Here is a 25,769-nt window from a genome sequence, read left to right as displayed (position 1 = left end):
TCTCCAACAACAACAAAAAAGCCATATTTATTACTATTGACGTTTTAGGGTATGGGATAAACTTGGAAGCATTTATAGAGTTCTTAAAAAAAAAAGGAAACAAAATAAATAACCTTACCATTACAAACATGTCAAGAGCCTGTCTGCCTTTAGAAATTTTAAACTCTCAAATGAAAAAAGCCAATAACTACAAAAGAATTTAGAAGCTGCTCATGCCCTTGAGGTAGGGCAGCAGGCCTCTTGAATCCATCGCACTTTCTTGCCTGATTATTCAAGCCAGTCCTATTTCCTACAACATATTTTTCAAATTGGGGATGCGAAATCAATTTTAGAGGGTAGATGGCCTGCCATTTTGGAAAAAAAATGAAAGAGAATAGGAAATATCAGTATGCATAATAGGTGGAGTAAGGCTGCATTTTTTTTTTTTTTTAAGTAATCTCTATGCCCAATGTGGGGCCCAAACTCATGTCCCCAAGGTCAAGAGTCACATACTCCACTGACTGAGCCAGTCAGGTGCCCAGAGTTGCATATTCTTGAAACAAATATAAAATTTTTTAAAGATTTATTTATTTCAGAGACAGAAAGACAGAGAAAGAGAGAGAGAGCATGCCTGAGCAGGAGGAAGGGCAGAGGAAGATAATCTGCAAGCAGACTCCCTGCTGAACATGGAGCCCCACGTGGGGCTCCATCGCAGGACCCATGAGGTCATGACCTGTGCTAAAACCAAGAGTTGGAGGCTTCACCGACTGAGCCACCCAGTCACCTGAAACTTTAATTTTAAATGTATGTGTATTTAGATTCTTGGACATGACATAAAATGTATTAACAATGCATTACAGTTAAAGAAAAAAACAAACTTTAAAAGCCACTGCCCTACGAGGTGCTGAATAATACTTGTTTTGGGGAACAATACTTGTTCTTTGGGCACATGTCAACGGTGAGCCATTCCATGGAAGCCGGTATAGCTCCCAAGCTAGTGCAAAGGCATTTGGTTCGACCCTGAGCCACCATGTGCATATCCTCCCATGTGCAGGGGAGGCTGAAGCATAGAGGAGGACCTCCCTACACTGGTCTCTCAGCAGCTAACAGTGTGACATGGCACAGGCCATTACGTTTCATTCCCCCTCACCTATTAGAGCCAAAGGAAACATCCCTTCATGAGGGTTAATGAAGGCATACAATTATATATGAGTGACTTAAAATTCTTTGGAGGAAGATATCTCAATTGACATGGTATGGGTACTAGACAAGGCATTTTGGTCTTCTCAAATACAGATATTTATAAAAATTTTAGAATGCACATTTTTTAAACCCATGTGACATAAACATTTCAGGTTTAGGAGTTGCAAGTTTAGGGGACCGAGCTACAGGAACAGGTCCCTAAATAGCCTAACACAATTGGGACGATCCTGTTCTCTTTGCTACGATGATTGTTTCAGAAATTGGCAAATGTCCCAGCTTGGCCCAATAATATGATGGGAAGTGTGCTAAAAACGTTTAGGAGAGCAACTTCTTCACTTCCACTTCTTCAGCACAAGAGCATCTCTGAAGTGACCCTCACTTGCTTTGAACACTGCTGCATGTGGACATAACCATCTGGCAGAGACTTGCAGAGAAATAATCAGAGACCTCACTGAGCCATATCTAAGTAAGCTCTACCTCTGGCCTATCTCAGTTCTGTAAGCTAGTAAGTCCACCTTTTGAGTTAGATTTTCCATCTCGAAATCATCTGAACTGACACACAACTATCAACTTAATCTAGACTGAATCAGTTTAGAGGAGAAAGCCCTCTGGTGCTAAATGAGATGAATCATTTGAGGGAGTTGGCTATGTCACAAAGAAGAAAATGGCGAGGATGTCACAGGTAGCATATTGGTCACTTGCCACAGGAGAGAGTTCTAGAGAGCCGGAGCCTTCATAATCATGTAAGTTCATTTAACTTAATTTAGTGTAAGCGTTTGTACTTATACTTTAAAATGGTGTTTAATAAATCTTAATATATATATTTTTTTACCATTTTGCTGCATATTAACTTGTTTAGCTCATGCAAAACATTTAAGTCTAAGCACATCCTAAATTAAAGACCTACTTTGGAAGAAACCCATTTTTTACTTTTTATTTTCTGGGGAAAAATTTTTAAAAATTAGATTTCCTCTTTCTTTCCTCTTTTGTTTCAGACTACTTCTGCTACTGACTAATCATACTAGTCACGTTTGTTCCCAATTTAGGTTTTTACCTCCTTTTTTTAAAAAAAAATTTTATGTATGTCTGTGTATGTGTATATGGTTTCAAGTTTTTATTTAAATCCCAATTAGTTAACATATAGTGTAATATTAGTTTCAGGGATAGAACTTAGTGGTTCATCACTTCCATACAACACCCAGTGCTCATCACAAGTGCCCTTCTTAATCCCCATCACCCAGTTAACCAAACTTTTACCTTCTTCACCTTACATTGGCCTTAACAAGTAATGGTCCTATGGTCACATCCTTAATTCTTATACACTTGCCAACTGCAAACTATAAATATGATAACGGAGAGCCCACATCCTTACCTCTGCATCTTCCAATTCAACATCTAAAAAGTCAAAATCCTTAAAAACGCCAAACTGTTGTTCACTGCTGTTATCTTCCACGACGACTTCTTCCTCCTGGATCATGTCTTCTGTTGTAGAAATCAGGCTGGTCTGTTGGTCCCCGACTTCCAAATCCTCATTAGAAGAAAACACAACCTGACCCCCGGCCAAAAAGAAAGAAAGCAAAGCCACCCGTCAGCTTCATCACTCTGCGTCTGAGGCACTGGTGCCCGAGAGAAGCCCCCACAGGCCTCCTTGGTTGATGAACTCAGAGCTTTAATCTGGTTTTCATGCTACCGTCTAACCGGCTGAATACTTCATCACCATGACTGCCAAGTGCCACAGAGACAAGTAATATCTTTTTCATTCTTAATTAATGCCATAAAATAAGGGAAGTTAGAAAAGGCAAGCAAGGAGCCGGAGTAATTTGCATCTCTTCATGGAACAAGAGGATTTTTAAAACCTTTACACATGCTGTCGTGATTACTCACTGATGGATTCTTTGGAAGGCCAGATTCTGGACCACAGAGAGAAAGCACATTCATTAGCTTTTCTCTTGTTCTTCGCTAAGAAAAAAAAAAAGAATTCAAAGGTTAGGATTACCGATAAGGCAAATTCTCAAGTTGTCATACATACAACAAAATTGATTTTCTATAAATGTTCGTTTTTGATGGTTTTTTATGTACCTGTGATAACTGTGGCCTTTTCCAACTAACGGGAACCAAGGCGTTAGAATTAGAACCAGAAGAAGTGGAGGAAGTACTCCTAGTAACGGCAATAACTTTCGGTTTCCCGTTCCTCCCAGCTGCGCTAGGCTGGTCACCATATTTATTTCCAATAATTGGTGTCTGCATAGGAACAAAAATGACAGTGTTTGACTCAGATATTTCAGCATTAAAGGACTGGGAGTGTATCTACGAGGACTTTTTTTTTTTTTTTTTACAACCAGAAACAACAAAAGGTGAAAGATTACTTAGCATGAAGTAGATGTTACAAAAATCAAAGGTAATGAGGTCTTTTTTAAATTTATTTTTTAAACTTTATTTATTTATTTAAGTCATCTCTACACCCAATGTGGGGCTCAAAATCACAGCTCTGAGATCAAGAGTCGCATGCTTCTCCAACTAAGCTAGCCAGGCGCCGCCCATGATGTCTTCTTTTTTTTTTAATCAGAAAACTTCACTTTATTGAAAATGACTCTCTGAGAACCCTATCAGAGAGCTTATTCCTATCTATCTATTTATTTATTTTGGTGGGCAGCAACGTTTATTGAGCAACAGTATAAAGCTCCCGAAGAGGAAGGGGACCCAAGAGGGTTGCCCAGCTTATTCCTATTTTAAACAGAGATCTGCTTTCTTTAAGAACCACCACCTCCTCATCTTCCCCCTCCATGATTATAAAATATATCCTCTTTGAAAGCTCAGAAAATATTAAGATGATCTTTAAAAAAACTACCTGTAATCTTATCACTCAGATTTGACATCTATTAACATTTTGGTGTTCTTCCCATGCGTCTTGCTGTATGTGCTTCAGTAAGGTGCTTTTGCAAACATTCAAGCTAAGTAACAACTCCAAAGAGGAAGGTATCTATGTAGCTTCTTACTACAATTTGATGTATAACACGTTTCCAAATTTTTATCAGTAAAAATTCTATGATTATCCAAAACTCATTTATATTTATTCTGGCTTTGTGATCTGTCTTGCATTTGCCTTTGAAACTAACAGTCAAGCTTACCTGCATGTCATACAAGTACCTTTATGATGTGGTTCCTGCTTGTCTCCCTGACATCATCTTCTACCACACCCACCTGAACCTGACACTCCAGCAAAACTGAACTTGTTATTGTCTTCCAAACAAACCATGTTCTTATGGATTTACGTTTTGGCACATGCTGCCCCCTTTGCATGGAATATTCACCAACCAACCAAACCCGTGATCATCTTTTAATGGGGACTCCAGACTTCCAAGGAGGCCTTCCCTGATACCACATATCTGGGTAATTATATGTGGACATTTGCCAGGTGTTGGTGACTTGTTTATGTGGCTGTCTTCCCTACACGTGAGCCCCTGGACCTTGTGTGATTCATCTCTGCTCCTCCACTCTATCTCCACTGCCTACACATAGCAGGTACTTAGGAATTTTGACGAAACAAATTGAAATTAAGCATATCAAGTGTTTTGAGAATTCTTACCACTGCTTTAGACAAGATAATTAGGAACAGGAAAGCCTGGTTTCTCCATCATATCCTATGCTATGTAATCCGTGACAGAATTCTGATACTAACTAAAAAATTAGCAATAAACATAGTTCCTTTCTATCTAAAAAAACATAACCTGTAAAGCTTGGGAAAAATTCTAATACCAAGGCTAAACAGCAAAAAAAATTTTTTTTAATCTATGTGATTCTGATCGATACAAAAGTGATCAGATCTTCCATTTTCATTGTTCTCAACTTCCTTACAATACTTGTTCAGTAACTTCATTCTTGAGAAATTCCTTCTTTGGCTTCTAAAAGATGATTTTAATGGCTCCACGGCCAATAAGAAGTGGGTTCAGGTGCTGGAAAAAATATTGGGGGTTCCCAACAAGGGTCAAAATTTTTTATGTGAGATTTGTGTTAAATATGTGATGTAATAAAGGGCCCAGCTTCCTTCTGCACTGGGGCCCTGAGTCTCTAAAGTATTGGGCTCCTCAGGTCTTAGTTTCTTTTAGTTTTATTTTTCCTTTCACGATTTTAACTGTCCATTTCTAAAACACTGAAGACCTTACATTGTTACTTCCACCCAAGTTTTCCTCTAAAACGTCAGATCTTAAAAATCTAACTGCCTACTAGGCAGCTCCACTGGTATGAGTCTTAGCGTCAGAGTTGGTATGCCAAGATTGACCTCAGCACCCTCCCCTTCCAGCTAAGATCTGCTCTCCTTGCCTTTTCATTCTCTCTGAAAGGCATCAACATTCATCTAGTTGGCAAAGCAACTGTCCTTGATGCCTCTTCCTCACCTAGTACCTCCTCTCCTTCCCATGAAATCCTGTTTAGGACTTCCTTAGTCTTTTTGAAAACCATCCCGACCCTCTTCCATTTCCTCCGCAAATGCCTAGAGACATTCCAACACTGTCTTGTAATTATTCTAACAGATTCCTTATTGACTTCCCTCTCTTCTACCCTGGTCTACTTTTCCATCCTGTTGCCAGAGGAAACTTCCCAAAATGCAAATCCTACTATTTCCACTCCAGTTAAAAATTCTTTAAGAGCTTCTACTGCTTCAAGACAAGACCATCTTGTTCCGATGCATGCAAGATCCTCATGATCTTGCCTCTTCCTGTGCTTTCAGTTTCATCTCCCATCCTCCTTCACACCTCCATTCGCTATCGTCTGTGCTCAAGGTATATTATAAATTGGAAATTTCCAGAACACCATGCTTTCTCACACTTACAAAGCTTCATTCATACATGCTGCTCTTTCTTGCATTAATCTTTTCTCCCCAAACTCCCATATATGCCCGTCTAGGGTTACTCTATCTTTCAATACTCAGATCAGGTTAGATGTACATGTTGTATTTTCCTAAGGTACTTCTAATGACTTCCAACCAAAGCACTTATCACAATGTTTATTTACCCATTTCCCCAAGAGTCTGTAGGCTTTCCCCACGGACAGGGCCTTTCCCCACCCCCACCCCATTTTCACAGCACCTATCACATTTCCTACTGAGTATGAGCTTAATCAACACTTGTTGAATGAGAGAATGAATAAATGAACAAATGAAAATTTCTAATAGAGCACCTTACCTCAGATATATCAAAATGAAAATCTAAGGTCTTCCCAGGCAACTCCTTAGAGACATTATTAAAAATCTTGGTGAAAGATATTTCAGGAGAACCTATATCTCCTCCATAGGTCTTGGGTATATCATTGGGTACAACAAGACTTGCAGAGCGAGACACCACCAGTTTTAATATGTTAAGGGCTTCCTTCCAATAAGGACTCTGGTTTAAAAAAAAATAATAGACATATAAAAGTTACAAATATATATTTAAGAACAAAAATTTAGTGTACACTGTAAACAATGAAAATATTGTTTCTATAAAAACTTTTGTAAATCATTCATTTTTACTTTAAGGCCCTTAACAGAGGGTCTGAGTTACAACAGGTAAGAAAATTATTTTTCTACTGTCAGATTTATGAGACATCATATACATAATCATGCTACCAACTCAGAATACCTTGCATTTCTCTTACTAAGTGCTTTGTAAATATTAATTTAGAAAGTCTAAATAGTAATCTCACAGTCGTGGTAAACAAAAGGGTTGTATATATGTGAACTTTCTAGATGAATGAAGTTATGGCTTTAAGACTCCAAACTTCAAATATTTTAAATCTTGGAGATAATTTTTAATGCATATTTTTTCAGACGTAAAAATATTTTAAAAAACTAAAAAAAATTTAGATTTTTCTTGACGACCCAAGCCCAAATCTGAATGGTAGGATTGGTATGATTCCTAATTTTGATTAATCATTACAACTAAAGTGATGTTCTCAGGCATTACTGAGTTGTATAGGGTGAGTTTTTTCCCCCGACATATGTGGCTATATCGCCATCTGATTGGCCCTTGGGACTACAAAGAGGCCAGGTTATTTGAGTTATTGAGGTCTTTGAGTTATTTTTCTGCTTTTAGTTTTGTGTATTTTTAACAAGATAATTTAAAAATGATTTACATGACCAAGACAGATATTTGTAGAGAAGAAGAGGAATCAATTTCTTTTCTTTTTTTTTTTTCAGAGAGTGTGTATGTGCAAGCGGTGGGGGAGGGGGGTGGGCAGGCAGAAGAAGAGAGAGAGAGAATCTCAAGCAGGCTCCACACCCAGCATGGAGCCCTACACAGGGCTTGCTCTCAGAGTCGGATGCTTAACCAACTTAGCCACCCAGGTGCCCAAAGAAGAATCATTTTCTAATGAAGAATTTACAGTATTTTTTTCCCATCTATTGAAAAGCATACACATTAAAAAACTGTTTTTTTTTTTTCCTGACTTATGGTAACAAAATCACACCTCAATCTTGTGTTCTACATACTGTGTCACAGTTGACCATTCTGAGGGGGAAAATGCCACTAAAACAACAATAACAAACAGCAAGTGAAAAATCTTTGGCAGAACTGAGTTATCCAATTTCTTTAATAACATCTTGATATGAGGACACCTAAAGCACAAAATATTCAATAATTATAAAAATGTCCACATAGATATTATGACATTTTAAGCACATACTTCATTATAAAAAAAGTAGTTTATATTTAACAAAGTTATGACATTTTTTTTAAAGATTTTATTTATTTATTTCAGAGAGAGAGAGAATGAGGGATAGAAAGCACGAGAGGGAAGAGGGTCAGAGGGAGAAGCAGACTCCCTGCTGAGCAGGGAGCCCGATGTGGGACTCGATCCCGGGACTCCAGGATCATGACCTGAGCTGAAGGCAGTCGCTTAACCAACTGAGCCACCCAGGCGCCCCATGACATTTTTTTTCTGACAGAAATAATTAGAAGCTCTGGACATTGTAAAAAGTTAAAACTTCTTCAGAGATGTTTCTGTAAATTATATTGGTAGTTGTGCTTGAAATATAAAAGATTATCAGGAGGAGTTCAATTCTGTGAAATGTTTGATGTTTGAATAAAGCAGAAGTCACTAACTGTGATGACCCATCAGCTAAATATGACTTCGGTCCATACAAAATTTAAGAAATTTGGGTCAACATTTTGAAATTAGGAGATTTTAAAGAAAAACCCACATTTCCAGCTTCTCTTCAAAAGTTACAAGTTCTCGCCACACTGGATCTGTCCTCCAACATGGCAGCCATTAGGGGAAGCTAAGTTGTGCTGTTCCCTTTAAATGGGGAATGTGCCATTCACTTAGAAATCTATCCCCTCTTATGACCACCTGCTTGCCCAGTGGATATGTGAGCTTGTGGTTCTGAACATAAAGAAATGCATCTGCATTTCATAAATTAGTAGTTCATTGTGGTATGTGTCTCTGTGGGAGATGCAGCAAATATTTGATGAGTTAACTTCTTTACGCCTTAAGAAAAGAGAAATGTGCTTTAGAAAAAAAAATATAATTGTTTGGTGAAGTATTACTCATTGAGAGAGAAGATAGAGAGGATAAACAGGGTCACCAAAGAATCTTAGGTTTTTTGATTATTTGCATTCACTGACCATCAGGGGAATTTTATTTTTATTTATTTATTTTTAAAGATTTTATCTACTTGAGAGAGAGAATGAGAGAGAGAGAGAGAGAGAGCACGGGAGGGGGGAGGGTCAGAGGGAGAAGCAGACTCCCCGCCGAGCAGGGAGCCCTGTGTGGGACTTGATCCCAGGACTCCAGGATCATGACCGGAGCCGAAGGCAATCGCTTCACCGACTGAGCCACCCAGGTGCCCCTGTCAAGGGAATTTTATAAAGAATTTCATTACCTAACAGAATAATGGAACCCAACACTGTTTTATTACTTTCAGATATGAGCTAAGACAAAAACTCATTACTAGCCAAGTTATTGGCGCCTGGGTGGCTCAGTTGGTTGGGCGACTGCCTTCAGCTCAGGTCATGATCCTGGAGTCCCGGGATCGAGTCCCACACAGGGCTCCCTGCTCGGCGGGGAGTCTGTTTCTCCCTCTGACCCTCCCCCTTCTTGTGCTCTCTCTCTCTCTCTCTCTCATTCTCTCAAATAACTAAATAAAATCTTTAAAAAAAAAGGCTACAAAACATTCAGCTCTAGAAATTAAAAAAAAAAAGCAAGTTATTTCCATTTGTAAGTTTTGCTTTAGGGAATGCAATTGTAACTGCAGTAGAAACAAAATATTAATCTGTTAAGGCTCTTAAACAGTTTGTTCTCCTTCATAAGTTGTATCCACAATACTGATCTGCTCAGCAAGGCCTTTCTTAACAGATAATTCAAAGGTGAAATTCAGTATAGACCAGACTGACTTGTCATCATTTACATTAAACCAAGTTTGATTTTCTTTCTAAATATCTGGGCTCCTTGTATCAGACACAGAAAGCAAGTCTAAAATACAGACTCTACAAAGAGCTCTTCTGTTTCTAAAAGTACTATTTGTTCATTATGTAGAATCTGGGTAGTGGCAGCAAGGCACAAGAGAGTCGCAAGTGTATGGTCCAGAGTGAGGATAGCTGCTATCTGTGTACGTTCTTTCTAGTCATTACTGAAATGTATATCCACAGATGTCATGGTTAATCAAAATTAGGAATCATGCCAATCCTACCATTCAGATTTTGCTTTTTTGTCACTTACATTAAGAACATTTTTTCCGTGTTGTAAATATTCCTGGAAACATGACTTATGGACTACTTCTCTACTCTAGGAATTTCAGAGTGTTTTTTTATGATTAAAAATTGTTCTGCAATGAATAAATTCTATACATAAATTTTGTGGTCACTCACCTGTACATATTTGCCAATAATCTTTATGATCTCCAGATTAAACTGCTTGACTGGGGCAGCAGAAAGGTCAATGTGACTCAAAAGACTATAGATGATCTGTAGTAATGATTGCTGCATGCTGGACAATCCTTTCTCTAACAGCTAAAATAATGTTAAAAAGTATACGTTCATTAGGTTAAGGAAAATTCAGTATTTATGATGTTGAAAAACATAATAGATTTAATCCATGATTTTATGGTTCGATGATTAGAAATCCAGAGACTAATAAATAATAAAGGTAAAAGATAATGTCTATTACTGTTACTTGTCTTTGGTTCAGAAAAGATCAGTAATAACTTCTCATTTTTTAATTTTTTTATAACTTCTCATTTTAATCTTAGTTTTTTCTTTCATTTCTATAACTAATTTAAGTTGACCATCCCATTTAACCATCAGTTAAGAAAAAAACCACTACACCACCATCACCAAAGAATAACTATCCCCAAATCATTCATACCAAGCACACCTATTAGCTACATCATCTTAGACAAGCTTATTAACCTCTGAGCCATGACTTTTTTAAAATAATAAAGCAATCATGCAGCACCTGGGTAGCTCAGCTGGTTAAGTGTCTCCCTTCAGCTTAGGTCATGATCCCAGGGTCCTGGGATTGAGCCCTGCATCGGGCTCCATGCTCAGCGGAGAGCCTGCTTCTCCCTCTCCCTTCCCCCATCTCCCTGCTCGTGCTCTCTCTGTCAAATAAATAAACAAAATCTTAAAAAAAAAAAGTAATCATATTATCTAAACTTCATATTTTTTGCAGGGCAATTGAAGTTAAATATATGTAGTTCTAAATATATGTAACTAGTCTCAGTACCGTTGTTAGTAATAATTTCAGAATTAAGAATAATAATAAAACAAGGATAACTTACACTACTGAGGGTAACATTTGGGGCAAAGCGTTCTCTCCGCAGACTGAAAAACAGTCACCATATGTGGTACAGACCCCATGACCCCAGGATGGGAGAACCAGCGCTACTTTAGCGGTGAGCTTGATGGCGGCACCAATGTGAAGCTGGTCTAAGGAGCTTGACTTCAAAGCCATTTAAGGGACAGGCTTAAGAAGTTAGACTTGTTTTATATTGGCTCTTGTCCTAAAGGTTTAGGTATAAGATAAACCTAGAGACTTGCATTTATTCAGGTTAAGAAGCTGCTACACAGATCATCCCCACTGTTGGCTCTGTTTTGTTTTTTAAGATTTTTTTTTTTTTAAGTACTCTCTACACCCAACGCGAGGCTCGAACTCACAACCCTGAAATCAGGACGTGCATGCTCCACTGACTGAGCCAGCCAGGTGCCCCCCAATCATCGTCTCTCCTAAATCTAAGGTTGATGGGAGCAAACCCGTCAAAAGCAACACCTTAAAAATGCACACCAGTCCTAAAGCTTTTTTTTTTTTTTTAAGATTTTATTTATTTATTTGACAGAGAGAGACACAGCGAGAGAGGGAACATAAGCAGGGGGAGTGGGAGAGGGAGAGCAGGGAGCCTGATGTGGGACTCGATCCCAGGATTCTGGGATCATGACCTGAGCCGAAGGCAGACGCTTAACGACTGAGCCACCCAGGCGCCCAGTCCTAAAGTATTTCATAAAAGTCAACATCCGTGACATAGCTAGGTTAAACAGTGTTATGGGCAATATTTGAAATGTTAATATATTGAGTTATGAATAATTTCTTTTAAGCTTATACAGTGTTTTAGGTTTAATTTTTAGAGGTCAAGTTTTAAAAAGGAAGATATCACTTTATAATAAGCTGGCAAACAGTTTTAGTGACTAGGACTTTTTGAGATTCTTTGTGGATATCACTCAATAATTTACTTTTTTAGGCATGAAGTTAGTTCCTCAACAAATAAATATTAACTTTCTATGCTGTTGTAGGGCTAGTGTTTTTTTAATTCCATCTTTAGCCGCCCAAATCATGTTTTAGATCAGGAAGCAAATGTATCATCAATAAGAACTTACCCAGCAGAAATGCCTTTGTATGCTGTATTATTCTAGAATGGATTTCAAAGTCAGGAACTAATTTTTTTAGAAGCAAAAAGTATAACCATTCTCTAGGATCAAGACCACTGAAAACCCATTTTTTATTTGAAATAAAGGTGAAATTTACATTTTGAGTTTTATGTCACTTAAGGACAGTGAATGAGAAAACACCGCAAATGAAAAAAAAAAAGCCTTTATACTTGAAAGTATACTTTATACTTTCTTTATACTTGAATTACCCATATTTTCCTTTAAAAAAGGACGTTATCTATATTCACTTTCAAAGACAACTTGAAGATTAGTATCAGTACTGCTTCTAAGTCCACTTGAAAATTTTGCCATAGAACAGTTAAAAAGTACTTTTGTTTTTCTTTTGGTAAATTTACCTCTGCAAGATAAGTCACAAGATTAAATGTAGTATCTGAGAAGGAGTCATGTAGATATCTACATACGACATTGATCCAGTTAGAACAGTCTCTGGAATACGTGTGTGTACTGTACAAGCTCATCATGTGAGCCAGATTGACAAGTGCTGGGCATTTTTCTTCAGCACACACCTAAAAAACAAAGAAAATAATTTCACTCAATAATTTAGAGGTAGATGTTCAAGCTTTAATGCATTTTCTTTAAGTACAGTAGAAAAGTTGAGAGAAAAAAGCACAAGGCATTTGTAAGAGAATAACTTAATGGGTAACATGGAAGATTAATAGGTTGAGAACTCCTATGGGTGTTAAATAGTAGGACTTTTGTCTTACCAGCTGCATCTGGTAAAACCCATACATGGTTTTGTAAATGCTACGTTATCATTTGTAGCTGTTTTGTAAAGAATTCCGTTTTGTAAAATCCCTGTGGTGCGCAGTCACTAAACAGGCAGGCTCCGTGAGGTTCAGAGATGTTGAGCCAGAGCAGAAATGCTTTCGTCTCCAGCTCCCTTGGTTCTCTGAGTAGGGCAGTCAACTGCAGAGATGCTCACATGTGTGACACATTCAAAGAACTTCACTGGAGCTCTGATAAAACTCTGCGTTCTACGTCTCCAGAACATCCTGCATGACATCGTGCGTGACAGCCTGCACGATGGACCCCAAATTGCCACAAGCTCCTAAGGTCCTTGGCCAGTAAGTTAAGGTCACTTCAAAATGTACTGACTTCCTAGAGTTTGTTTGATCCAGTATTATGCAACCTGAATCAATAAATGTTTGGGAGGATCTTATTGACCACGTGTACCTTGTCTGTTCCCTGAGTTGTTGGTGAAGGTATTCTTTAGCCTGCTCTGGGGGACGCCTGAACAGTACAGAACTGGAAAGGGGCCACACTAGTCTTTTATCCCTGCCTATCATAGAGCTAGCACTGAAATTTTGTCTGGTTTTCCTTTTCTTCACTTATTCTACCATCTTATTGATGTTTTGTCTGTATTTTCACAAACTGCCTAAAGCACTTAGTAAAGAAAGTACCATTGACTCCCGAACAACGTGGGGGGGGTGGGGTGTTCAACTGTGCGGGTCCACTTATATGCAGATTCTTTTCGATAAATACAGGATAGTACTGTACGCATATTTTCTCTTACGATTTTCGTAGAAACATTTTCTTTGCTCTAGCTTACTTTACTGTAAGAATACAGTATATGACACATGTAGTATACAAAATATGTATTAATTGACCTGTTTACATTATCGGTAGAGCTTACAGTCAACAGTAGGATATTAGTAATTACATTCTGGGAGAGGAAAAAGTTATATGCGATCTTCAACAGTGCAGGAGGTTGGTGCCCCTAACCCCTTTGTTGTTCAAGGTCAACTGCAGAATATTAACCTTTTAAAATATATGTACTTTTCAACTTTCAGATGAATGTAACTGTTACTTTGATTCATCATGTGGACATTATCACTGGATAGGCCTGAAATAGGAAGGCATGCAAGACTCCACGGACTATTAGCAGTATCTTGTAAGTTATTTTTATAAAATTATTAAAAGCAGCTAGTTTCATGCATTACCCTTTTACCCATAAAACAGACGGGGTAGGAAGAAAAAAAATTTTGTTGATGTTTCTTATCTGTATTTCAAAGTATAATAATTAAGCATACTATTTTTATAATTTCACAACTTGTTATTTTTTAGGAATCATTTTAATATTTTAAAGTAAGTTCTTTAAAATTTTATTTTTTCCTGAAAAATAAATCATTCTTATATAACTCTTACATCCTCAAAAAATATTTTTTAAAGCATGATTAAAAAAAAAAACACTTGTTTAAGAGGAAGAAAATTCCTAGGAATAGATGCTGTATAATTTTATAGTAAAGACAATGGCTTAGATTTAATTTTGGAATTTTTGAACGACCAGGTTAAAGTATGACCCCAAAAGAGTATGCAAACATTTTTAGCATACTATTTTTGCTATAATGAATAGCTTAAAAGGACAATACATCTTAAGTGTTGCCTCACTTTGAAGTTCTGTGCTCTCCAAGGGCACAAACAGAACTAGGGATATTTGCATAATGAGGAAGCACATAATGGCAGAAAATTACTTTCAACAGTTTTAAGTGAGAGGATAATTAAGGAATCAATTTAATTCATATCCTGCAGGTTGCTGAAAGCAGAGGGAACCTTTTTGTCTTGCTCAACAGGAAGAAAATAGACTTAAAAACAATTTATGACTCATAGAAAGCCGTATTTGGTTTCTTAAAAACAAAAAGGTATCTGGGAGTTTCCTGTGCTTTGCCTTGGTCCAGACAGCAGAGGCTTGACCCTCTGAGGGGCTTCCACATCCTTTGGGTCGGGCCAGGCTGGGCTCCCGTCTTGGGCCATCATTCCGCAGGAGGTTCTCCAACGGTGTCCCCTGCCATTCTAAATGCTCCTACTTCCCTCATTAAAGGACTTGGGGCTTTTTATGTTTTGAAATCCCAGAGTAAGCCCATATAGTTTTTTCCCCTTTATATGTTCTTTCTTACCTCTCATGAAAAAAAAAAAACTTGTTTACAACATTCTCCTAATGATAGGTCATTAGAATAGTAAAGTGAACAATATTTTAATAAATTATTTTATATCACTTTTAGACCTCATTAATGCAAATACATGTTGCTGGGTTTTTTTAAGGCAATCATTTTCAAAATTAAGATATGTTTCCACTAACTGTAACTCTTCTTTTTAAATACATGCTTTTCAAACGATTATGTTAAAAATCTCTCCATATCTAATTTATTTAGCAGTGTAATCAGGGATTCAACAGCACACTTTACTAAATATTACCTTGTCATTTATTAAATAGTATCTCTCAAGATAACAAAAGGGTTTCTATGTGTGTGGCTCTTAAGGGGATTCATGGGGCTGGGGTAGCTCAGGGATGAATCTGCACTTGCAGGCGCTGGGATCCGGGCCCTGGGGAAGCGGGTGTTCTCTTTGGCTTTCTGCATGCTTGCCCTTTCCATCTACTGTTGTGCTACTTGTTAAATGACCCGCAGCTTTTAAAAGGTTGCTCATATAAAAAAACTCTTCCAGAGAATTTCACTTGCTTATTCCCTTTTGTTGCAAATTTCTCTCATTTTCTCCTCCTGTTTTAGCTAGGTTGTCTTCTTTCTGCTGCTATTCACTCATCTCCCCTAGTTCAGCTAATTTCCTATTGTATGTACATGACTTGTGAATTTATAGAACTCCTTCTCATAACTGTTCATATTTTCAGTCTGTAAAGCCTTTTTTCCAAGACTCAATGAGTGACAGAAAAAAAAAAAGAAGAAAGAAAATTAAGAGTTAAGTTTAAGCACAAGGCGAGGTATTTGGGTTCTTTATTGTTCTTGAGAGGAAATTATTAAAAAATCATACTCTTTTAAAATTATGATTAAGAGCTCTAACACTTTCAAACAAATGTTAACAGATGATTTAAAAATTGGTACATTCCTGTTTCAGAAACCTTCAGAAGGAAAGAAAATAAGGGAGAGAAAAGAAAGAAGCCAGCAAAGAGAGAGGAAGAGAATGTTAAAAGGAAAAAGGCAAAAGTAAAGGGTGAGAGAGAACTTTTGGAGTCACAGAATGTACTATGCCCTCTCCTTAAGGCTCGGGGCCTTTGCACATGCAATTTCTCCTGCCCGGAAACCTAACCTCACCCATCTCCTAGGTTCTTGTCCAGGGATCTTATTTTGGTCACTCCTATTCAGCCTTCAGTGTCTGGGCAGACTTTTGCTCTCTGTGCCCCTGGAGTCCTGCCCTTTCGTTGCACACTTATCAGCCTCGATGGCGACTGTCTACTTACTTGCTTGCACCCCTACTGTAAGGCCCACAGGGGCAAGTATTCTGTCTCCTTTGATTATCACTGCATTTCTGGCACCCAACCCAGTGCTCAGCAATATTTGGTAGGAAACGAATGAATTGGAGACTGACAGAGAGGTAGAAGATAAAGTAGGGAAACAGAGCAGAAAAAGACTCAGACTCAGAGGAGCATTACGCTAAACAAGTAATTTTATTCACTGTGATTTGAACAGTGGTAGCTTACATCATTACTGTAAAACTCCTTTATATGCATGAAAAGAATAAAAATTTAGATGTGAAATTCACAAAGGAAGTCCCAGTAAAAGATCTGAGATCCCCCCCTTTAAGATAAACTCCAGAAAAATTTCCCTTTAGCATTATCTGTCAGCATAACATTTGCTTACCTTTGCTATTCGACTAGCTGTTTCTTTGCAAAACTGAGTTGGGCTGTCAAAATGCTGGATTAAGTGAGGCAATAAGCAAAGGATGTTAAGAGGAAAGCCTATCAAAAAAAAAAAGCAAACAATAACCAATTTTATTGCACATTATTTAAAAACTAAAGGTATTTTTTTAATGGTTCACAGAAACCATTTTCTTTTTATTTCTTGGAGCACCTGATCTTCTACATTCTTTTTTTTTGCTTTTACCAAGGAAATTAAGCTATCTCATATATTCAAACAAACAAACAAGTCAACCCGTGACTTTGTGGAAGAGCAGAAATTAGTAGACTTCAAAACAAATTAGTTTACATTTCACTACATTAAAAAGCAGAGAGTTGGTGCAATTCTATTAACATCACCTGACAACTGGGAAGGATCCACCAGCGTGTGTTTGGAGACAGCAATGAGTTTACTGAGGAGGTGCACGGTCATTTCTTGCGTAGAGACTGAGGTAAAACCCTTAAGGAAGAGCTGCTGAAGGCCTGGAAAGTTATTCCATTTCAATTTGCTTTGTACATTTTCAATCTTCTCTCGACTCTCCGATTTATCCAGAGGCAAATGGATAAGCAGTTTGTTGAGAAGCCTAAGAGCCAGGAGGTATTCATATTCATAATCTGATTCTAATAAAGATGCTGCTATCCAAAAAATGGTGGCCATCAAGTTGGCAGGCTCAGTAGTGGACTGCACATCATACATTCCCTTCTCCCTCAGAGAGGAAAGGCTTCTAGTCCTTGCTAAACTATTGCTATGGTTTATCCGTCCATCCATTATATCCAGTGTGTTACTCCGCCGCCGGTCACCTCTTCGGTCACCAATTAAACTTAATCTCAGAGAGTTACTTCTTGCATTACTGTTATATCCCAAGTAACTGCTATTAATGGGACTTGTGCTTAGATTGAGTTGTCCAGTGCTTTTCCTGTTAGCTGCATACTTGTTTCCCATTATAGGATCATGGTATGAGGTTCTTTACAAAAAAAAAAAAAAAAAAAAGAAAGAAAAAAAGATAAATGCATGTACAATCACTTCTTTTGCTACATTAATTTTACTCTCGAAAACACTGAAAAAACACTGTTACCAGGAAAAATTACATTTGAGTATATCTGACTTTGCTTACTTCAATTTCAGTTCTTTCCTCCATATTAAAGCAAAATATACAACGGTGTCTTTCCTACTGTGGCCAACCATTTCCTGTGAGCTGGAGGATGTGTGATTTGAAGTGAAAATTCTGCTGCAGTTATCACTGACAACTTTCCGCTCTAGGATTTAGTAAACGTTATGTCCAAAGCAGAACTCATCTGTCTTCTCCCCAGACTTGATGGTCCCCATGTCCTTATTTTTGTCAATGCACACTCTTTCCCCCCCAAAAAATCAAGCTCAAAAATTTATTTTTGATTTCTCCTTCTCCCTCACATCTGATTATCACTGATTTAAAAATAATGACAGAATGCTGCCTACAGGTGCCAGCAGTATGCAAAGCACTAGCAATACTGAAGTCTGTTGGGAGAGACAGAGATGCAAAAATTCAGTTTGTTAATTACTGTTATTAAACTCTAAAGAAAAGCCCCGTGAGAACCCCCAAAATGGAGTAATTCACACCACCCTCAGGGAGTTAGAAATGCTTAGCTAGGTGGTGATATCTGAGATGGGTCTTGAAGGACAAGCCAATTCGGGATTTGCAAGGAAGAGAAAGTGGGAGAGGAACAATTTGCAGCAGATGTGAGTGGGGAGGGGGCTGGCCGGCTGCGGGGCAATGGGATGGCGGGTGTGGCAGGAATGGAGCTGGTCAGTGGTGCTGGCGCCCCGTCGTGCAGCAGACAGACCCCTGACCAGGACCTCAGAAGAACACCACACCACTAACAGCTCTGTACGACTTTCCCACGGTCTCCCTGCCCTCCTGTCCCCAGTGGTAATCCATCTGAGTTGTTTGGTATTATTTTCACTACCAATACGAGAATAATATAATGTCATAGTCATGCATATTTAGCTACTGGAGTTCTATCTACAAATCTACAGTTTGTCTGGCTTAAATTCTTACTGAGAAAGGGCAGAAAGAAGATCATAATGCTTCATGGTTTCAGCCAAAGTATCAATTGCAGATTCCAATGTGAGAAGAAGCTCAATCACAAATCCCTAGGTTAAAAAAAAAAAAAAAGGCAGATTTTCATTAATTATGCTCTGGAAAAAAAAGAAATCGCAACGGACTTCCCGATGAGATTTAAAATTAGAACAAACTCAACATTAATATTACAAAATGATTAAACTCTTGAGCAACATGATCTTGCTGATTGATGAAAACTCATCAAACTAATGGTTATAATGGCACAATTCACCCAAAATTGCTCAGGCCAAAAATCGAAGTCATTTTTGTTTCTTTCTCTCACATCTAAATTAAACCTATCAGCAAGTCTTGAAAATATTACTTTTAAAATATATCTGAAATCTGATGCCCTCTCTATACCTCCACAGCTTCCCTTAATCTAAACTACCTCCATTTCAGCGTGGACTTTTACAATAAGCCCCTTAGCTGACTCTTACTGCCCTCCTAAGGACTCTACCTAGCCTCTGGAGTTTTCAAAATAGCAAATTATATCTATTACTTTCCTCTCAATGAAGTATTGTTTGCCATCAACTCAAAGTAAAACCCCACCTTGCACTAGGGTCTACCAGACCTCACATAATCTGCCTATGTCAACCTCCTGACGTTAGACACCCCCATCCAATACACTAGCCATACTGGTTTGCTTCATGTTCCTCAAAGAAAGGTCAACTGCTTCTGCCTCAGGGCCTTTGCACTTGTTAGTCCTATTTATCTGTCTGACATGTTCTTCTGGATTATCACAGGCCTCAATTCATTCACATATGTGTTTAAATCTCACCTTGTCTGATGATCATATATAAAAGCGACTGCCTCTCCCCTGCAACTCTTTAACCTGTTACTCTACCTTATTATTTTCACACTATTAAACACTAAATAAAATGATGTTACATATTATTGGTGGATTAGAGGCTTATTTCTCCAATAGAATGTGAGCTCCAGGAATGCCAGGAACTTTCTCTTGTTCCCTACTATATTCAGTGTCTAGAACAGTGTTAATAAAATCACTAGTCTGTATAGACATAAGTTCTCAATTGCATTATTTCACTTAATTTATCTTAAAAATTTAGCACTCTCCATTTAAATTTAACTTCCTATCTCTTTTACCTTGTGGTCATCCCAAAAGAACATCCAAGTGTGTGTGCATGCATGCGTGTGTATAAATGTAAAGCTTTCTCAAATAGGCACTAAATATCTGATTCAGTTAGTATGTTATCAAATATTATTTACAAAACTGTTTCATAATTCTTTACCTGCTTGTTAGCATCTGACAGGAATTCTCTGTAACCATTAGACCTGCTGTGCCCTGTACTTGACAAATGAGTTCTTGACAATGAGTAACTGCTCAATGGCTACTGAAAGAATTTAATGCAATACCTGTGCATCTTCCCCTGGGTCCCCTACAGTTTCTACAAGTCTGGACAGAACATCAGAAAGTGTAGTTGCAGAAAGAGGCTGCTTTAGGGCCCTGAAAATCTGGAAGGATCTCCCAGCATAGTGTCGAGAAGAACAAGAAAGTGCTGTTTGCAGAGCAACTTCACTAAGATGATGTTCCAAATGTATTCCTTCTGTGAAGACAAAGGATGGATACAAGTGAGTGCTTCTCTGTTGCTTGGAATGCAGGGTTATCATCAGAGGTTAACCATTTTAAACCCAGTGCCCAGCACACTGCCTGGGAAACCAGGCAGGCACTCAGATTTTACAGGTCAATGCTTTTTCTTTTCATTAAACTCCATGTGCATTTTAGAGGACTCTTCAGTCTAAGCTCCAGGGAAGTATTCTTTGAGAACAGGGTTTCTGAACCTCAGCGCTGTTGCCATTTTGGCCAGACAAGTCTTGGTTGTGAAGGCTGTCCTCTGCAGCATACTTGCTTAGCAGTAGCTTGGCCTCTGCCCAACTGGATACCAAGAGTAACCAGTTGTCCCCTGCCCCCGAGTAGTGACAAAAATGTCTCCGGACATTGCCAGATGTCCTGAGGGACAAAATCACCCCTGGTTGGGAACCAGTGCTTTAAACAGATACATTTTTACTATAATTTTCAGTATGTGTTAATTTTAGATCACAGAAGTCTGTTACAGTATAAATCAGAATTTAAGTTTGTCATCTCCAACTGTGTTCCTTTAATGTTCTTGTTTCCTAATACATAACCACACCGTAACTTTATGCCATCGTATATGAAAAGAAGAACCCCAGAACGTCACAAGTGACTTTTGTATTTTTTAAGAAGTAACTAAATTTTTCTTGAACCAAATCTGTTATCACAAATGAGTTAAAAAAGAAAACCTGTCTAGGAGCATCTGGGTGGCTCAGTCAGTTAAGCGTCTGCCTTCTGCTTAGGTCATGATCCCAGAATCCTGGGACCCAGCCTCGATCCAGCTGCACTCCTTCCTCTGCCCCTCCCCCTGCTCATGCTCTTTCTCTCTCTCAAATAAATAAAATCTTAAGGAAAAAAAAGAAAAACCTGTCTAAAACTTTTTAATGTAGATGTGTCAATTGTCAACTCTTTGCTAAGCTGAATCAGGAATTTTCACATCACATTAAAATATCTCATTGAAAGTAAGTATTATCTGAAATATTTAATAAAAGATACCTGAGTTTGACTGCTTAAAAACAGAAACCACATGTTTCAAAAATGTAGTTAACTGCTCAGCACTCTTTATGCTAGGATTCTTGGCAGAAACATCCTCATGGTTCCAAAGGGGCCCTCTTTTTCTGAAAACAGAGAACAGACATAATCCCTTGGTTTTAAACTGACATTAACAGTTTTACTCAGTCACCTAAAATGTGCCTTTGCCACTAGAAAGGACAGTAGCGGAATAAATCAAATAGCACGCACACAGTCTACTACTATTTATGTACTCAAATGTGCAATGGTCTATGTCAAGTAGAGGAAGATCCAGGTTCCGTGTAATTTCAGCCTTCCATCATTACAGTTAAATTCTCTCAGAGATGGAAGATAAAGATGACAAATTCTGCCAAGTGAGAAGAATACTGATTTCTGCTTCTGTGTTATAGGTCACAACATAATTTGGAGAGGCTAGACTGTATTTAGATTGTAATGCAAAGAAAATAATTTACTAGCTAAAAATACAGGGAATGTTTAAGACAAAATGGTTTTCCTCTTCGCACCAGGGTCTACTAGACCTCACATAATCTGGACCTGCCCACGTCAACCTCCTGACATTAGACATCCCCATCCAATACACTAGCCATACTGGTTTGCTTCATGTTCCTCAAAGAAAAGCCTCTTACTTCTGCCTCAGGGCCTTTGCACTTGTTAGTCCTATTTCTCTGTCTGACATGTTCTTCCGGATTATCACAGGCCTTTAAAATATCTTTGCATTCTCAAGGCTGCCAGCTTGGTTAGTTAAGGGTTAAATTCCTTATTACCTCAGGCCTGAAGTGCCCTGAAAATCTTTTATGTGCTCACACAGCCACCAGTTTGCAACACCTTTAATTCGTCCTGTTCATTGCCACGAGACTGATCGTTCTCAACATACTTAATCGTGTCTCCCACCCTTCCCATCCAGCTCAAGGAATTTCAATAATTTCTGTTTTCTGGAAAGATGAAAGATCTGTAGCCTGTGGCCTAGGCTTCATGGCCCTCCAGTCTGAATTCTCCTTTGCCTACAAAGTTTTCTCGTCTAGAAACATTTCCCTCAGCATCACAGTCAGACTGGATTACTCACCATTTCCAAATACATTTTATTTCTCACGCCCCTGATGATTCTGCTTTTGCTGTGGAACACCAACCCGCCTGTCCCCATCTATGTTTCTTCCTTACTTATGGTGCCTTGCAAAGAGTAGGCCATAAATAAAAATTTGATGACTGACTGATAATGGAGCTAACGAAAGTGGAATATGTATTCAGATAATACTGTATTCTCTTTGGCCACTTGGTATCCAGATACGATTAAGGCCCTCCTCAGGGATAACTGTGTGAGCACAAAAGAAGAAAGTCTTTGGAGGCATCAAATTATCTAACTATCACACAATACACACCTGTGTATTCCAAATCAATGGAACGCCAGCAACGCAAAACAGGGTTCACCGTAGCTGACAAATGAAAGAACGACTTAACGCAGCTATGAGGCCGGAATGGTGAGAGCTGAACCGTTACCTTGAGGTAATGAATTCCATGAGGGTTTTGACTTTTCCATCCTGCTCTACTGAGATGTCGACCTCATTGAGGATAGTGGTGTGCAGATGGGAAATGGCAGCGCTGTTATTTCCTAAGCTGATACTAGAAGAGGTAGAACTTGAGCTAAGCCCTGAGTCAGTCATGGGGGAGGGCTGGTAATCAGGTATAAAATCACTAACGCCCGCTGAAAGAGAAAGATGGCCGTGAATACCAGACAGGAAAGGATCTTACACACTCTTTACACTTAAACTCTCCTTCCTTACAGGTTATACGGGACACATGCGGGAATCTTAGCGCCAGCTGATGCAAATCAGTGCTCCTTCCGTGGGAGCCTCGTCAGCACCAAATTCCAGCAAGCGAGTTTGGGGGCCAACATTGTTTTCCACAGCCTACTATTAAAACTTAACTATTTGGATTTCCTGTGAGGTCTCTGCTGCCATCTGCTGAGGAAAGTTGAAAGTGGCACTTTCCTAATATTTTGGCACGTTGCCTCAACATGTGTTGAGTCCAGTGTTTCCACAATGTGAACTGATTTTTCTTACGGAAAGGATTCTATACTTTCCGCTTCATTTTACTTGAAGAAAGGTAATTTTCAAGTCTTTGTAATATTTATGTCACTTATTAAATTCTTTTACAGGTTGTTACTAATGCCAATCTTCACAAAATGGCAAAAGGAGTCATAAAAACAATAAAAACAAACTATGGAATTTTAAATAAAGATGCTTTAACATAAAAGAGGCATAAACTTTATTCTATTAATCTTTTAATCACATTTTAAAAGGTGAAATATTTCCTAATAATTGTTTTCTTACTAACCACACGGTTTTAAGTAAATAACTACACGCTTTTAAGTAAATAACGGGTTTTAACTAAGTAACTTTCACCCTGTATCTGACGTTATATGACTAGTAAAAAATGTAATTTTATTTCATTTTTTAAGAACAATTATTTTCTAGATCATCTATTAGTAACTTGATACAAACAAATGAAATAAGTAAGTTAGGGCTATTAGGAAAGAAGAAAATATAACTTGCAAAGTAAAAAAATTCACACCAACAGTGAAATAACTTTTATATTAGAGTCAGTAATTTGGACCTCATTACTTCAAAATGTATGATTTGGAACTTACTAGACTTAAAAATGTGTAACATTTTAAATATAGTAAGTATAGGGGCACCTGGCTGGCTCAGTCAGTTAAGTGACTCTTGGTTTTGGCTTAAGTCATGATATCTCAGGGTGGTGAGATCGAGACCTGCATTGGGCTCCACACTCAGCAGGGAGTCACCTTTCCCTCTGCCTCTGCCTCTGCCCCCGCTCACGTGTGCTCTCTCTCTCTCAAATAAATCTTTTAAAAATAAATACATACAGTAAATATAATCAAGTGAACAAAAAACTTTAAATGTCTTCCTTTGTCCATTTTTCAGATCTCGAGAGCACGAGGAATCTAACACAAGTTCAACATCTTTTCCATAACTGTGCTGAATCAGCTAAGCACTTTTTCACTGATCTTCAACTTACATGTTGAGAACTTAACATTTTTAAGACAAAGACCTTTAAAGGCAATACAGACTCAAATACTCCAAGCTTAATTCTTTTCCTAGTTAATAAATAATGTATATGGTACTTAAACTAATAAAACTACATTTAAAAAAAAAAGTATTTCAACTTTTATTTAGTTGACTTTCTCCATTGCAGATTTCAACTTAATGAAGCACGATTCCACTGTCAATCAAATTGGGCATTTGGAGCAAATACCTGTGAAAGTGTAATCTAAGTGTGCAATCTGTTTGACTGTAAGCACCCTGGGCTCATTAAACTCCTTGTTCCTGAGAAGGACAGAAGCAACAGTGCGGATGTTACTGTTGGATCCCATTACTATTAATAAGTGCAGAAGCAGGCGTTTACAATGCTCATACACCTCAGGGTGGCAGTGGTCAAACCCTAGAAAGGACAGTAGAAAATCATCATCAATAGAGAGAAATAATGAGTACTCTTGCTTCCAAACACATATTTTAAAGAAAAGCAGACATTACGGAAAATATTTTGTAGAAGATGATGTACTACACGAAAATATTTATTGGCCTGGAATTCTTATGCCCTTTTACAGTAATAGCCTGTTGTCTTAGAGCAGCAGGAAGAACCAAGACAAGTTTTCAATGTGTTTTCTGTCGAAAATTTAGCCATCTGTCAGAAAGTATTACTCTGGGGGTGCCTGGGTGGCTCAGCTGGTTCAATGTCTGACTCTTAATTTCGGCTCAGGTCATGGTCTCAGGGTTGTGAGACCGAGTCCCACATCAGGCTCTGCACCAGGCATGGAGCCTACTTGGGATTCTCTCTCCCTCTCCCTCTGCCCCTCTCAACCCTGCTTCTCTCCCTCTCTTAAAAAGAAAAAAAAAACATTATTACTCTGTTGCATAACACTTTATGTAAATAAATTTCATAAAGGCAAGCATTTTTTGTGTGTAGCGCGTAATGCAAAGTCAGTAGATGTTTGATTACCGAAGAAATGAAGTAATACATATATAATGAGTGTGCGTATCAGGAAAATTTCGGAGAAGATGGCTACCTTGACTTGCTTCAGGAAGTCAACTCTATGAGCGTGAAAAGTACCGCTGATGTGATGGAGCCCGCGGGTCTGTTACCGAGGGCCCAGGGGAGTTTCAGCTGTAATAATCAGACTGTCCAAAATCCCATTCTTTTGGGAAACACTTAGAACCCATTTTAATTTTCCATTTACACTGAAAGTTTCCAGTTCCAGAGGTAAATTAACTTTACTCTTGCTACAGCTACCGAATTTTTCCTGCTAGAGGGTT

At 38.3% G+C, this 25,769-nt stretch overlaps 1 protein-coding gene across 5 annotated transcripts in view; it reads right to left on the bottom strand.

Annotated features, from left to right (window-relative positions):
- FRYL (FRY like transcription coactivator) overlaps positions 1-25,769 on the bottom strand; it is a 251,245-nt gene that overhangs the window by 30,350 nt on the left and 195,126 nt on the right. For all 5 annotated transcript variants that reach the window (XM_088021180.1, XM_088021179.1, XM_028100519.2 and 2 more), the window contains 13 exons: positions 24,712-24,897; positions 22,936-23,140; positions 21,406-21,527; positions 20,193-20,383; positions 18,756-18,850; positions 17,080-17,684; positions 16,685-16,782; positions 12,431-12,601; positions 10,023-10,163; positions 6,363-6,560; positions 3,262-3,423; positions 3,067-3,141; positions 2,555-2,731 (listed from right to left, as the gene is read on the bottom strand). In XM_088021180.1, coding sequence (XP_087877306.1) covers positions 2,555-2,731; positions 3,067-3,141; positions 3,262-3,423; positions 6,363-6,560; positions 10,023-10,163; positions 12,431-12,601; positions 16,685-16,782; positions 17,080-17,684; positions 18,756-18,850; positions 20,193-20,383; positions 21,406-21,527; positions 22,936-23,140; positions 24,712-24,897 — 2,426 coding nt within the window. The remainder of the gene's footprint in view (positions 1-2,554; positions 2,732-3,066; positions 3,142-3,261; positions 3,424-6,362; positions 6,561-10,022; positions 10,164-12,430; positions 12,602-16,684; positions 16,783-17,079; positions 17,685-18,755; positions 18,851-20,192; positions 20,384-21,405; positions 21,528-22,935; positions 23,141-24,711; positions 24,898-25,769) is intronic.

The sequence above is a fragment of the Eumetopias jubatus genome, unplaced genomic scaffold (assembly GCF_037043125.1).
Source record: "Eumetopias jubatus isolate StellerSeaLion01/CBP00866 unplaced genomic scaffold, mEumJub1_p1.0 scaffold_2, whole genome shotgun sequence".
NCBI classification, from domain to species: Eukaryota; Metazoa; Chordata; class Mammalia; order Carnivora; family Otariidae; genus Eumetopias; species Eumetopias jubatus.
Note: the sequence above shows the minus strand (reverse complement) of the source record. Positions and strands in the feature narration are given on the sequence as shown.